The 15,777-nt window shown below is 40.6% G+C and overlaps 1 protein-coding gene and 1 long non-coding RNA gene across 2 annotated transcripts; both read left to right on the top strand.

Moving 5' to 3' along the window:
- The first annotated feature begins 1,335 nt into the window (after positions 1 to 1,335).
- LOC140924742 (NFX1-type zinc finger-containing protein 1-like) lies at positions 1,336 to 11,742 on the top strand. Its single transcript, XM_073374749.1, has 6 exons — positions 1,336 to 1,412; positions 2,509 to 4,405; positions 4,902 to 7,479; positions 8,130 to 8,551; positions 9,212 to 9,497; positions 10,437 to 11,742. Exons 2-6 carry the CDS (start codon positions 2,509 to 2,511, stop codon positions 10,732 to 10,734), a joined length of 5,481 nt encoding a protein of 1,826 aa, XP_073230850.1. The 5' UTR covers positions 1,336 to 1,412; the 3' UTR covers positions 10,735 to 11,742.
- Positions 11,743 to 13,163: 1,421 nt separating this feature from the next.
- LOC140924242 (uncharacterized) lies at positions 13,164 to 15,392 on the top strand. Its single transcript, XR_012164220.1, has 3 exons — positions 13,164 to 13,304; positions 13,411 to 13,475; positions 15,282 to 15,392. It is a non-coding gene; the product is annotated as an uncharacterized lncRNA (long non-coding RNA).
- Positions 15,393 to 15,777: the final 385 nt, after the last annotated feature.

The raw sequence follows: 15,777 nt of genomic DNA, 5'->3' as shown, positions 1-15,777 counted from the left end.
TGAAAACGGAACACGGCCGCCGCACGGTTATTGAAGGGATAGGTTACTTACTTTACATTCTCCATCACTGATGTAATTTGAGTGTTTTTCTTTTCTTTTCTGCTACCATTCATCTTAACGTGACGGTGTCCAACTAGAAAGCTCTTGCTCCTTTGAACACTGCACTGCACATATGTACATTACCTCTACTACTTGTATAAAACCGTTTGTAAATGCCTTGTACAGTGTAAAATAAAGAATTGAATAGAATTTTCTGATTGGCAATAAATGTTCGTAGGATACCCTTAGCACAACTTGGATTATTGGGGTGTGATCTAGCGCCCAGTTCATTTGGCTGCTGCTCAAGGTTCTAGCCAATGAAAGGGCTTAACGTAGCCATGTTATTATTAGAGGCGGTAGGTTTCTCGGAAATCCAGACTGATTATTCTTTGAACAGGCCCTGGCAGCTCATTTGAAGGGAACTTGTTTCACTGTTCCTCGTATGGTTTTTCTTGTTTTTACCAAGAAATGCACTAAAAATTAACCTGAAGGTAAGTCGATGAGCTGAATGTTTTATCTTAACCGGTATGTAAATTTTGTGCCTTTAGCTAAATGTTTCTTTTCCTCTGTAAAACAAACTGGCCAGTTTGTGGGCCTCGTCTCTCAGATTTTGCAGAAAAAAATCGGCGTTTGGACACATTTCAGTTCTTGAAATATATAAATGCTCGCGTGGTCCTTTAGGGAAATGACTTAGCTGGTGTTTAAATGTAAGTTAACTTGACGTCTTTTAATGGTTTGTTCGTTCGAAGCAGGCAAACAAGCCTTTTATTGTCCATAATGAAAATAACTCAGTGAATACGATGCGGCGACTTCAGAGGCGGAAGAATTTCAAAACCCCATATTTACCCAAAATGACAGTAAATTATGGAAGACGAAAGCAAATCCTCAGTGAAAAGCAGAAGAATAGGACTGATGTCAGTGTTCTTTGTCAAGAGAACTTGAGATGATGAGGTCAAGCGTGTGAAATGAGTTGGGCTTTATACTGATTGTAGTTTTATAAAGAAAGAAGTCGAATTTAAGTGTTACGTTAGAGCTTATTCTAGACCTTAATAGATACATAAAAAATGAAGTGAAAAACAACATGGAAAAAGTCGGAAATTTTTACCAATGGTTCACGAAGTGAAGATGTCATTTAAATTAAACAGGACGAAAAAAGTCTTGTCTTATTTCTGAGAAACAGTACCTAAAAATAACGAAGCCAACTAGCCAATTAAAAGAAAGCAGGTGAAGTTGTTTTGATGTCACAGGATGTTTCTGGGAAATCACCGAGGAAGAAGAATATTTCTCGGAATAGCTCTCGTTGGAATAAAAGGAGCATACTGTGTTCCTTCACAGAGTTTGTTGAGAAAATGCACAGATAACTCGCCTTCAAGGTAAGCTGCAACAATTTCAGGTCTCTGTCAAAGTGGAAACCATCTAAACGTATTTTGACTTGCCTACCGAATTTTCCAGATAGGGCTAGTTCATATCAGTTCATGCCATGAAATTGCAAAGTACACCGAACAGTGACACAAAGTTCTGGATCGGGTTCAACTAATCGACGATCGGAAGTGGTCAAATTTTTAACTATTCTCAGCTTTGAATTCAAGAATTTTAGTTTGACACTGATTGCTGAGATATGAGAGCCCGAAATTTCACAAAAGACAGCGAAGAAATAGAAAAAAATTTAACCCATCTCTGAGAGACTAGATTTGATCATCTTAAGTCTTCAAAAACAATATATAAGACATAATTAATTGCGTTCATTATGATTTTGATGCAGTTAATTTCCTTGTGGGCTTGAACAATACAAAATGGGAGCATGCACGCTACAAAAATTTATGCAATTTATGCAGCAAATTATTTTCTGGATGTCTTTGACGACCAAACGAATTTTAAACCTTCTTAGACTAAACCAAAATGGATACAAAAACCCCTGAGCACTTAAAATTATAGTTCCTCTTCTGCATTGACTTGCCAGAGCCATCCAGGTTGCGACAAAAATACCAGCTTCATTATCAGGTCTTCTTCACTGTTCCACTGATGCAACGAAAATCGACGAGAATTGCGGTTTTTAATTTTCTCAAATTTTCGCAAAACGTTCCACGTTCGGAAAAATGATACAAGGCAATTGTTAATGTGAATTCTTTGCCTTGAAATACATCCATGACTTTTTGTGCCGTGACATATGACATTGTAACAGTTGTATAATGTTGTTTGTGATGCAAATGTCTTAATGGTATCACAAGAATATAAAAATTTCCGCAGCGAACTTGAAATTTGCAGTGTGGCGTCATTTAACCCTCAATTCTCTTTAAGAGCAAAGTCAAAAAATTTTCCACTTTCTGGTACATTTTTTCCAAGTAACCCAAAAAGCTATGTCTTGTCAGTAAAATTTAGGACTACCTGCTAACAGTGATTCTTTGTTTTTCTTTTTCAACGCTGTTGGGGCAAAACTATAATCTTTATACACGGTTTGATACTCCTTAGATGTCAAGTAGCCGCAGAAAACTATGGAAGATCCCAGAACGGCCTAATACGTTTCGTAGTCGAAAGCGCCGGTCTGATGATGTTCCAAGAGCGAACGAGGGACCGAAACGTCGACGGATGAATAATGGAGAGGATGGACAAAAGACCGGTCGTGACTCGAAGCCTATTGGATTCAAGGCGCTGGAGAGCATTTGTAGAGAAGAACTCCCAGAAAAGGCCGTATTAGAATTAACTAGAAAAGCCGGACAGTTCGAAGCACTCTTATCCATGGACGATATAAGGCCTGATTTGTTAAAGCTTGTTATAACTTCTTTTCGTATGCTGTGTTCATCAAACAACATCATGACCGCAAACGCAGAGAAGATACTTCGCTCTACTAAAGCAAAGAAGTTTCTCACTGGAACAGTTCTTTCAAGTTTTATCAACAAGATGGCCTATCTAGGTGGCAATTCTGGGGTTGATACTGTGATAATGGATCTTATATCCATTTTTCTGACCATGATTCAGAAGTTGGGTGAAAGCATTGTGCACAGTCTTCCTATTCCGCAGCTCAGGATCTCATTGGCCATATTAAAGGAAAAGAATCTGATCGAAAACGCCGACGATCTTGAAAAGAAACTCCAACATGTAACAGAGCTAAAAGATGAAGTGATTCGCCTGGCAATGTCTGGGCATGATCAGGAATCCCAGTTAAAACCCCCACAGAATTTTAGAGAACTAAGCGTTATTCCTTCTGCGGCAGACCTACTTTGCTCCAGGCCTTTCCTTCGTAAGAACATTACGGATAGAAGGTTCAACGACCTTGATCATTACCTTGATGTCCAGTTTCGGTTACTACGAGAGGATTTTGTAATGCCACTTAGAGATGGCATTAAGCAGCTCACAAAGGATAAAGATTTGTTAGAACCGACCACAAGCAATACTAGTCCGCGTGCAAATGATGTCTCCGTGTACCATGGTGTAACAGTGCTGTATCCTGTATGTAACAGGAAAGGCAGGGTCTTCAAAATCAAGTTTAACCAGTCTCATTCCAAAGTGAGGCGAATAAAGTGGGAGAGATCTAAACGCCTCAAGTTTGGTTCTCTACTTTGCCTGTCTTCAGATGATTTTAACACACTTGTCTTCGCGTCTGTGGAAAACCGAGATCCGGAAGGGCTTAGTGACGGAGAGCTGGAAGTGCGGTTTGAAACCACTGAAGCCGCGGAAGTTAATCGGTTTATTCAAAACAAAGAGACGTTTGTAATGGTAGAATCTGATGCTTACTACGAATCCTACAGGCACGTACTAGAAGGGCTGAAGGAGATCAACCCTGAAGAATTTCCATTTCAGCGATACATTGTGGAATGTTGTCAGGACATCCGACCTCCGGTGTATCAGCTGCATGGAAAGGATGATGATAAAAACAATAAATCTTTCACCTTTAAATTTGATGGTGTCTTGGCAAAGAAGAAATCTCCAGAAACACTCGTCACTAATCACCGTTCGTCATCACCAAGGTTACAGGTGGCCAGTGAGCATGCGCTTGGGACAGATTCCAGCCAACCGGGGGAGGGGTCCGGAGAATTGTTGTCAGACGCATGTACCGAGTCCTTGAGTAATCCTGACGTTGTTATGGACAACGAAATGCCTCATGAAATATTCAATTGGCCTGATAGAGAAAGTTTGGGCTTTAACGAATCACAGATGCGGGCGTTTAAACTGGCGCTAACAAAAGAGTTCGCTTTAATCCAAGGACCGCCGGGGACAGGGAAGACCTTTGTTGGATTGAAAATAGCTCAAGCACTTCTAGATAACACGTCACTTTGGCAAGACGAGAAGGGAAGTTCTCCAATCCTGATGGTCTCATATACGAATCACGCCTTGGACCAGTTCCTAGAGGGACTAATCTCCAATCGAGGTGAGACTGGAAATTTAGGTCTATAAAATGTCTTCGCTCAATCAAATATTAATGACCATAATATATCAATGACATGCCAAAATGCAAAGAATACAAAAGAACTCCTAGGGTTTCAGACGAGTTTAAGCCACTTTAACCAGGAAAAGAGAGGAATAATATGTCAGAAAATTTCGGATGCTACATTTTTAGATTTTAGATGATCTTTGTCGGTTTGAAATACAGAAAAGGCGATCTCTGCTGATTAGATATTTAGAGAGTTGTTTGCAAAGTCTAGTTCAAGCAAAAATGTCGTTCCGTTAAAAATCGCCCTAATAGTATTTTAGGCGTTGTACTTTCAGGTCACTTTCACTACAGTATGTGCAGCTGCGAAATCACTGTGTTTTAAAGACGAGAATGTAGGCCTGAAAAAGAAAATAACTGAACAAAACAAATCATAGAGTACACATTTTCTTTACGCGGATTTCTGAAACGATTTTCATCATATATCTTTTGCCAGGTATCGTTCGTGTTGGTGGGCGGAGCAAAAGTAAAACTCTGGAACAATTCAATCTAAAATCACTTAAAACCATGCGGGCGTCAACTGTTGCCCATGCTAGAAGAACGACTAGGAACGACGTCAGAGTGCAAAAGCAATCCTTTCAGCAGTCGTCTCTCTTGATGAAGGCCTTAAATTCAAGTATCATCTCCTTAGATTTCCTTAGAGACCAACAGTGCATACAAAGGAGACACTACAGGGAATTTTGCACCTTGGCTGGAAAACGGTCCATCAATGATCAGCTGTTAGAGTGGCTGGACATCTCGAGAAATGGCAGATCGAATGCAAAAGATGATAACAGAGATGATATTCTGATGGAGGTATCTGTCCCTGGATACGATTTTGACAGCGACGAAGAAGACATCGATGGACATAAGATGACCACACTTCAGAAAATAACCGTTCTCTCGATTAAGGACTCGGATAATCCTAATTACATGAAAAGAAATTTGAAGAACAAAGCAATGAATGAACACGAAGAGCTACGTGTTGGCTCTCTTATCAAGCTGAACAGACGAGACCGGTGGAGGTTATACAGACTGTGGTGTCAAAGGCTAGAAAAAAAGCAACAGGAAAATTTGCAAAGTTGTCAAGTAGAGTTCGAAGAAGCTCTTTCTCGTGACAAAGAATTGGACACCATGATAGAATACAATGTTCTTCGACAGGCACGTGTCATTGGCATGACAACCACATGCGCTGCGAGGTATCGGCACATTCTGCAGCGGATTTCCCCGAAAATCGTTCTGGTTGAAGAAGCCGCTGAAGTGTTGGAGGCTCATCTTATAACGTCATTGTCAAAAGGATCCCAGCACTTGATTCTGATCGGCGATCATCAGCAGCTTAGACCCAACCCCACTGTCTATGAATTGGCTAAGAAGTACAATCTGGACGTGTCGTTGTTCGAGAGAATGGTAAACGTTGGAATTTCGTGCGAAAAACTATCTGTTCAACATCGCATGAGGCCTGAAATTGCCGCTCTGTTAAAACACATTTACCCAGATCTTGAGAATCACGAGTCAGTGAAAGAATATGAAGACATCAAAGGAATAAAGAAGAACATGTTCTTTGTCAACCACAGTAATTTGGAAAACAGTCATGATGAATCGCACAGTCATACTAACGAGCACGAAGCTGCATTTGTAGTTGCCCTTTGTCGCTACTTACTTCAACAGGGTTACAGTGCTGGACAAATAACACTATTGACCACCTACACTGGACAGATGTTTGCAATTAGAGACTACCTCAAACAGCAAAACAGCGAAGAATTTAAAAGTGTTCGCTTGACAACCGTTGACAACTTTCAAGGTGAAGAAAATGACATCATCCTTCTGTCCCTTGTGCGCAGTAACAAGAATGAAAAAGTTGGTTTCATCAAGATTGTGAACCGCGCATGCGTGGCGCTCTCCCGTGCCAAGAAGGGGTTCTACTGCATTGGAAACTTTGATCTTCTTTCTAAGCACAGTGAGATCTGGAGCAAGATTGTGGCGGATTTGAAAGCGAGTGACAGCATCGGAAACGCCTTGCCTCTGGTTTGTGAAACCCACGAAGACGAAGTAGCAGCTGAAACAGCGCAAGATTTCAGTGACAAAGTTCCTGACGGGGGATGTCAACGAAGATGTGAGGTACGTCTTAGATGTGGTCACGCCTGTAAACTCTTATGTCATCCAGGTGACCCTAAACATAAGAAGTACGTCTGCGGGGAGCCTTGTGGAAGAAACATCCAAGGTTGCACTCATACGTGTCCAAATCGTTGTAGTGAGCCTTGTGTTAAGCAATGTAAGGTGCTTGTAGAGAAGGCTTTACCTAATTGTGGCCACATCACACAAGTAAAATGCTTCACTCAGGACCTCAACAGAATTCCTTGCAAAGAAAGATGTACTAACATTTTGTCTTGCAACCATCGCTGCCAAGATTATTGCCAACGTCCGTGCACCACTGAATGTATGGAGCTTGTGAAGCGAACCGATTGGCCCTGTGGACACGAAGTTACTGTTGCCTGTTCAGCCACGCCCTCTGACTGCCCAGTTCCTTGTAGGACCAATTTGGACTGTGGTCACCCATGCCCTGGAAAGTGTGGCGAGTGTCGAATGGGTCGGATACACCAACGATGCAAATTAAGGTGCGGTCGTGTGTTGGTCTGTTCACATGTGTGCAAAGAAACCTGCTCTATGCCATGTCCACCGTGTTTAAAAACCTGCGAAAACCGTTGCGTACACAGTAAATGTACGAAAAAGTGTGGAGAGCAATGTGTACCATGTCGCCAGCCGTGTTCTTGGGTATGTCGCCATCACAAGTGTTTCAAGATGTGCCATGAGATGTGTGACAGGCCGAGATGTAACCGACCCTGCAAAAAAAAACTCCCCTGCAAACATGTTTGTTGTGGGCTAGCGTGCCAGAGGGAATGCATCTGTACCGTGTGCGACACAAATGACGGTGATCCCATTTCGACGATCTTCTTAGGAGGAGAGGAAGATGAGGATGCGCGTTTTATGAAGCTGCCAGACTGTGGACACATATTTGCGGTGTCTGATCTTGACAGGTACTTAATACATTACGTTAAGGTTGATCTTTCATAAGTTGCTCTAGTCAGCAGTTCAAGTAAGGTGTCCCCTATTTAATTCGGAAAAAGCGGATGATTTTCCCATCCAAGTCGGCTCTTACACTCTTATGCACGCATAGTAATTGGCACGGGCTCTTCTGTTATTCGCCCAAAATCTCTTTCAAATTAATCGTGATAATTCTTGAGGGGATTTAAGTTAGAAAGATACAGATGTGTTTGTTAACGGTGATGATGTGGTAGGCAAGGAGAATTAAAGCCACATCTGTTTTAAAACCGAGGATCTGGCCTTTTCTTGTTCCTTCTAAAGCATGCCTATGATTACCTAGTCACTTTTATACAGGCGTCTCTCTCCTCTGAGGTGACCTTAAAAAGGTTATTCAGCATTCTCTTTCTCCTTCCCCAAGAATCAGCTTCATAGACGGCTTCATCATAAAGATCAGCCCTAAATCATTGCCTATTAAACTACTTGTAGTTGTAGGTATTGGTAACTTGATCAATTTTACAAACTAAACGCTAATTTAGTTTTTTCATCCGAGAAAAACTGCGCTGCTTGGGTTGATGATAAGTACATTCGTCGAGGGTGGACGTAAATTTCGTGTTTTTTTTTTTTTGTTCTCATCATGTTTCAGGTATATGGACATGTCAGAGAACGACACTACCGAAAGTCAAGTGATTCAATTAAAAACATGCCCTCGATGTAAAACGCCTATCCGCTGTAGCCTGCGATACGGTAACGTCATCAAGCAGCAGCTTCGAGATATAGAGAAAGTGAAGAGAAAAATAATCGTCGAAGCCAATAGTGGAGTGTCAAACAAGAAACGCCTTCTGATGGGTCGTTTAACCACTTTGTCGGAAAAGTTCAATGCAGAAAATTACCAACATGTCTGGAAAACGCTTAAGCAAAGTGTTCAAAAGCTGAAAAATGGGCTGAAATCTCCTCTTCTTGAAAACAAAATTATGCTGATGGAACGCTACTGCTTAATGACTGAAAAAGCGGAAAAATATCTAAAAGTGCTTCCAGGCGAACTATGCAAAGAAAACTTTTTGGACGGTAAGTCACTTGACAGGTGATTTTTTTTTTATTTTTTTTTTAGTGCTTATCAATCCCTGCCGAAATTTAGTTAACGGATAAAATTACAAAAAATCAACTAGGGTCCTTCGGATCCTCTCTCCCTCTCCTAAACAATGTTCTATCGCTACGCAGAAATCCTTGGATAGTAACGGCGGGGCTCAATAAGGAGAAAACATGTGAGAAAGGTGTTTTCAGTTTGTTTTGCTGGTAAGAGGGAGCGTTGGTGATTGCAAATGGTCAGCGCATCGAACTAACAAAACCAGCGATCGTAGGTGAGAGTCAGTCCCCTCTTGCCAGTGTGACTTGTTTGCTGCGTCGTGAGTTTCTGTGCCATGCAGTGGCAGATCCAGGGGAGGGCACCCCCCCCCCCTCCTTATTTTTAGACCACTCTGAGGCGCGAGGGGCCGAAAATTCTGATTTCTTCCTAGTCCTGTTATGTTCTATTTATTTGTATTATTTGCTTTAAGCATCATTCTCTTGCTTTAATCATTATTGCCTGTAAACTTAGCCAGAGCAGCCAAGCACTTCCAGCAAAAACAAAGCATCCATTTCTTTACCCGCTGGATGAATAGGAATCAACAATTTTGTCGCCGATTGTAAATTTATTGCATTTCTAATTATTTATTAATTATTCAACAGGACGCCAAGTTACAAACGACCTGAACTATCTCCTAAAGCGTTTCATGGCGGGAACATCGACAACAAGAGAACTCCAACACATTAACACAGAGTTCTCAAGATTAAGCCTCCATCTCGAACTGTGTTTACTTAGTCATGATGTCACAGTCGAAAAAGTCGAGGTAGATCGGCAGGTAGATCAGTCTTTCTACGACATGATAACTACTGTTCGAAAAGAACTGTCCAGCGGCAAACGTATAGGAGATGAGAGGCTTGATGAGATGATGATTGATCTTGCAGCCATTAGGTAAGGTATATACTCTTTTAGTAAAATCCAACTAGTGGTCTATTATCAATGCTGCGTTATGATTGGTTGAGCAACAACTAAGCTATATTTCATAGCCCACAAGTAGCGAAAAGCGCCGGCTTTGAAAACCAAAACAATGGCGGCTGAATCGCGTTTTGTTAGCTAAAGTTGTTTTGTCTCGATATTTTTGACCAACTAGTTGGGTTTTACTAAAACAGTTATTCCTCACGCCCTCATGGCCTCTGAGTCAATAACCCATGAGGCCGAAGGCCGAATGGGCTATTGACTCAGAGCCCATTCGGGCTCGAGGAATAATTGTTAAATATCCTTCTCTAAGGTTCGTTAGTCTGTCTTCTCGTATGTAATGGCCATGCAGTTGAGAAGTCATGTGCTTAAGGAGTTCGTAGGGAGATCGCCAATTATTTATTTCGTGTACGACACCTTGAGACACATTTGCAATAACGTATGTTTAACAGACTAAGCTGATTATTAGAGAAAGAGAACAAGGCCCCACGACATGCGAGTCGATCCTCTTTTACGAAAACTGTCTTTTCAGTACGGGTATGAAAAATATCTTCGATAACATGATATTTTCACAAGTAAAAAGATTGCCGTTGCCATGGTTACATATTAACACACGCCTTTCGCTGCAGAAAAAAAAAATTAAAGTGAAATGGTTTGGTGTTTCATTGACAGAGACGACTGGGGACGAGTCAGTTTCATTAGTGTTTATTTAATAAACAGATCATGACGTGGCTGCTTGGAGATAGGAAATTTTCTCTTCTCCTGTTGAACAATATTTCACTCGTTCACTGCGCTCGCTCGTAAAATATATTTCAACACTCGAAGAGATACTTCATATCTCCACGCGGTCATGTAATACCCCCTATATTTGCTTTAATTGTTTATTGTCACTTAGTTATGATTTTTTTGTAACAGGAGAGCGTGTTCAGCTCTTAAACCTTTGACAGAAGAAGAAAAAAAACAGATTGTGGAAGCCGTTGGTTTGAAGAAAGGCCACTGGTTCAAGTGTCCTCAGGGACATATCTACGCTATTGGCGAGTGCGGTGGGGCCATGGTGAGAAGCAAGTGTCCTGAATGCGGGGCTGTGATTGGTGGAGCGAATCATACACTTGAAGAGGGAAATGAACTGGCACCTGAGATGGACGGAGCAAGACACCCGGCCTGGTCTGAACAGGCAAACTTGGAAAATTACGTCATCTTAGAAGAAGCATAAAAACGTTTTTGAGAAGTTTCTTCTTTCTTTGCTTAAAAAGTTGCTACAAAGAGATTTTAAAGATAAAGGATCTACTATTATGATATAGATTTCCCCCACTTTTTTCACATGATCTTCAAGAAAAATTGTATTTCAGTGATTAAAACATTATCATAATTTGCCCTCGTCCGCTGTACTTATTCCCTAGGATTTTAATAGAAGCTTCAGACAAGACGTTACTGTTAAAATGGTATCCGTGTTTATCATTGTGGAACTCTCTATCGGATCACATAAAGACAAGTAAAATCTCTAGACAATTTTGAGTCTCTTTAAAAAAACTCACCTATTTAAGAAAGCTTTTTATGCATGAATTCTATCAATATCTTTTACAGCAAGGGGCCCAAAAGTGTGACCCCTTTTGATTTATTCTCATATGCTTTCGTGCAGATTTAATCCAATCAGAAGCCAGCTGGAAACTTTGCTAAGGGATGAGTTACTGTGAAAAGTGACGACTTCTACCGCTTAAGGGCCACAAGAATCTGGCTAGGTAAAGAGATCGTTAATCGTTTTTCAGGTTCGGTCAAGAACGCGGTCGAAATAATGAGGTCTTAAACTGAAAAGAATCGGAAAGTAATTGTGTATCCACAAACGAACATCAGGTAATTTTAGTGCTAGGAAGATACAAATAATTTATATAATATATGTTTTTACCACGTTTTATTAGGGAATTGTTTAAAGTTCTTTCTTGATTAGCTGCAAAAATTAAGATATCGACACCAAAATAAAGTGCTCTTTCCATTTTATTTCATTTCATTGACATTGCATGGCTTGCTTACTTAACGTCACTCAAGGTCAGTTTTGATGATGAGAACATTTCTTAATATTACTTGATCAAAAGAGCAACCTGTCAAGATGAAGTGGACTTGATGAAATGGAGAGTAAATTGTGCAAGCAACGATAAACTGACTTGTTGTGATAATTCCAATAATTACCATGTCGGAATTAATAAAGGATTGTTAAATTTATTAATTGGATGGTTGATTGATTCCTCACAAAGCGATACCTGTGGACGAATCCGAGGCGCGTGCATGGCTAAGTTGCTATAATGCCTCTAGATGAGGTTGAATGTGATTTGCAGATTTTGAAAATCGAGGAGGGCGTTATCCCATTAAGTCCCACCTAAGTCAAACGACTTTGTTTCTTGGCCTCCGTTCTCTGTGAGTCTGCTGCTAATTTGGATACCGTATACCCGTTACTAGGGGTGCATTTAGAATTGGACATCATGGGACAGCTGATGGGAGAACAGCCCGCTATAAAGTATGCCAAAGGCACTTAAACACAGCCCATATTTGAATTTGCAAATTGACTGTAACTACCAAGGATATGGCTAGGCAACCTCACCCTTACTTGCCTCGATCTCGTGCAAGCATGTGCACCCCAGTAGCCTGGGACCAGGCTCTGCATTGTGAGAAAATCGGCTCCTGGTCCAACCAAAATTGAAATCTTTATAGCTTAGTTTTCTGCATTTTAACAGCTGAAAACGAACGCTGTTAGCCTGGGAACAGGCTCAGCATTGTGGGAAAAAGCTCGCTAACCGATATTTTTTCTTATTTGCAATTTGACCCCGTTTTTACCGCTTTTTCTCAGACTGAGGAGCCTGGTTCCAGGCTAGAACGCAATATTTTATAAACTTCAGTTAAGCGGTTTTCAGCTCTATTCTGGGCTTGAGTTAGTAATCTTTGTTGCGTTTCCACTTTTCAGTTAGGTTTTGTCCATGGATATTAAAGACTACGATTAGTTGACTTCTGCAGGGGAAATCTTGCTCGACTTATTTTGCGGCTTACTACCGTTGCATTTGCGAGAGTTCTCAGAAGACAAACTCACATACCAGAAAAACGCCGTATGTGACAGCCTTACAACCCCATGCCAGACAAAGATTAATTTTTGTCATGGTATTCTACCTCTCCTTCCTTTTTTCACCTTTTGGGACATACCTTTTCATTGTAGCCTTTATTGCGTGGTGTGGGATGGAAGGGGATGTAGTATCCTTGTTATGAAACTCTCGGCCGGCTCTCGGCTAACTCTCGGTCAGACTGAGAACCGAGAACTAAGCCAAGAACTTCCAACAAAGAGGCCGACCATTTACCTCTTGAGGGGAGGGGTGGGTGATTTCTGGTCGTCAAGAATTTTTTTTTCTAGCAATCTGGTGGGCAGGATATTTTTTTCCCTTTTTTTCCCATAAGCTTTCTATTACATTTGTGCTGCATGCAATTATTTTCTTCCGACAAGCGCTTGCAGGAAATTTTTTTGCAAAATCACCCACCCCCGCCTGAAGAGTGAAATGGTCGGCCCCTAAGTTGCCTTGTTCCTCAACTAGTTCCTGGGCCTCATTATTATTCCGCGCGGCCAGAGCGTCTCGGGTCACGTGGTCCAAACGAAGATCCTGGGAAAACGCCGTACACGTGGTACAAACCAAGAACAAGCAAACATGGCGGAGAAGTCGGTGGATGGAAAAGGTTTCGTATTTTTTACAGAGGTTTTTGTACGGATTCAAGTCTACCCTTCAAAAGAGAAACGCACAATTAAAAAAGGTGCTTAACTGACCGCAAAAACGGTTTAACACTTGAAATGTTTCATGTGGGGTTTGAGAAACGAGACAGTTTTTCAACATAAGTTATTTGTTATTTGTTTTTTCAGTACTTCACGTTAATTCTGTGTCCAGTTTACCTGCAGAGCGACAACTACCTGGGCCATGTGAGCAGGTAAGGTTAAAGTAAGAGGTCTAAACTGGCATTTGACTAACAAAGACAAAAGCCAAACAAATACGACATCATATTTAATGGTTAAAATTAAGCTTATGGGGTAAACGTGCTATAATTAAAAGGTTTTCAGCTTGTAATCATTGCAGTGAAATAAGTTTTCAAGCATTGTTTTTATCTTCTTATTTTGTACACGAGTTTTGTCTTTCTTTGCTCATTTTTCACATGTGCCGTACACATATGTGAGGTGAAATGGTAAAAACCATCCGTCGAGCTTTTTTCACTATTCCTTAGTAAAACATGTACAGTGTGTGTCGTGCCAGTAATTGTGCTCACATTTAAGCAGGTTTATTTTTAGAGAAAATATCTTTGAGATTTATGAGAGAGCATATGGGGCGAAGTTTAGGTCGGGAAATTTGTTAAAAAATGGAAATAAAAATCGATGAAACTTACCTTGTGGCGAGTTGTTGTTGTCCTTTATATGCACACGAAGTTTCGGAAAAAAAGTCTCCTTCATCCTTCCTACATAGTATAGTGACAAGGTAGGAGGCTGACGGCAGCACTGGGGCTCTGATGGACCCCAAACCAGCATGATTTTCTTCGCGAAAATCGAATCCATTTGCTAAATAAACACACCAGGCTCGTGGAACATGAATTTCTCTAAACCCTGACTCCAGCTAGCAACGCAAAGCCAGTAGTTTCTGTAGAACTTATATGTTTACCTATTAAAATGACAGCCAGAAGCCGTTAGAATCACAACTGGTCCAACTGGGCTCTGGTTACTTGGTGACAAGTATAATGAGTCCCCATGGAGGCAAGGGAGTACCACTCAGCGTCCAACTGCGCCCTTTCCTCCACGGGGACCACAGGTGGCCCAAACTCACGCCAAGTCTCTTATATTTTCAATAATCGCCTGTAACGCGACACTGGCGTGTCACCTATGTTATGTAAATTACATTACACCCTTCCCTCGCAATGTGAGTTTGGGCCGCCTGTGCGGGGACTTAATTATTATACTTGTCACCAGGCACCTCGAGCTCAATGACATTTTTTAATCAGACCAGTTGTCAACTGGATTCGATTTTCACGCAAAAAAAATTGTGCTTGTTTAGGGTTGATCGGAGTCCCAACACTATTGTCAGCCTCCTACCTTGTCACTATACTATGTAGGAAAGATGAAGGAGACTATTTTTCCCGAAACTTCATGTGCATATAAAGGACAACAACGACTCGCCACATGGTAAGTTTCGTTGATTTTTATTTCCATTTTCTAACAAATTTCCAGACCTAAACTTTGCCCTGTATGTTCTCTATATTTACTCATGCTATATGAAACCCGTATGTGACCCAAATAGCGAGCCTGGATTACCTGTGGTTCCACTGTGCAATTACCCTCATTAAATTATTAATCCTTTAATTTTGCTCAAAATATTTACAGGTATGACTTAACATAGACAACAATGTAGTTAGAACCACATTATTTTGTACAGATGAAAAGGCATTGTGTTACCTTTGGCAAGTAATATTACTATTAATATTAAGTAAAAATTGAAATTTCTTGACCACTGGACAAGTGGATTTTTTTTTTCCTTCCCTGGATAAGCAACTTTCAAACAATTAACAGTATTATTTCTAGCAACAAATCAGTCAACTAGAGTAATTCTCTTGATAAACAGAACAAATGCAACACAGAAACCTAAGTTGCCTTAAAACGTATTATGTTATTATAATACTGTTAGTCACTGTAACTTACTACTTCAGTGTAAGTAGAAGTTATTGTCTGGTAATAAAACACATTTAATTTTCCAGAAAAATGTCTGTGCATGGAAAATTGAACATAAAGCACTCATTGTAATTCTCAGAGGCCACCTGGGGGCATGAAAACCTGAACGGAAAGCTTGCCTTAATCATCTAAACAGGTAGGTAACAATTCAAACCCCCCGCCCCCCTCCCCGCGGCTGTTACTACATAATCCGCATTATGTTATCTTGAAGACAAATTTGCAGTTGTTGCCTCAATACCAAGCAGAATGCATGATGCAAATGTTTTAAAACCATTCACTCTTTAATAAACCAATTTATGTATATGTTGTAGTTAATTTTTTATATATCTCAGGCAAATTTTGTTTTTCTTTTGTTTTTGGGTATGGCAATGTTGCTAATGAAGTTGAAAAATAAAAATTATCTGAGATAAAAAAATAATTACCATCTAGATGTGATGTATCAGTCTGCTTTCAAGGTCTTGCACTCAACTGAGACGGCCTTACTGAAAGTACAAAATGACATACTGCGTGCTGTTGATGATA

Source organism: Porites lutea, chromosome 14, assembly GCF_958299795.1.
Source record: "Porites lutea chromosome 14, jaPorLute2.1, whole genome shotgun sequence".
Taxonomy (NCBI): domain Eukaryota; kingdom Metazoa; phylum Cnidaria; class Anthozoa; order Scleractinia; family Poritidae; genus Porites; species Porites lutea.
Note: the sequence above shows the minus strand (reverse complement) of the source record. Positions and strands in the feature narration are given on the sequence as shown.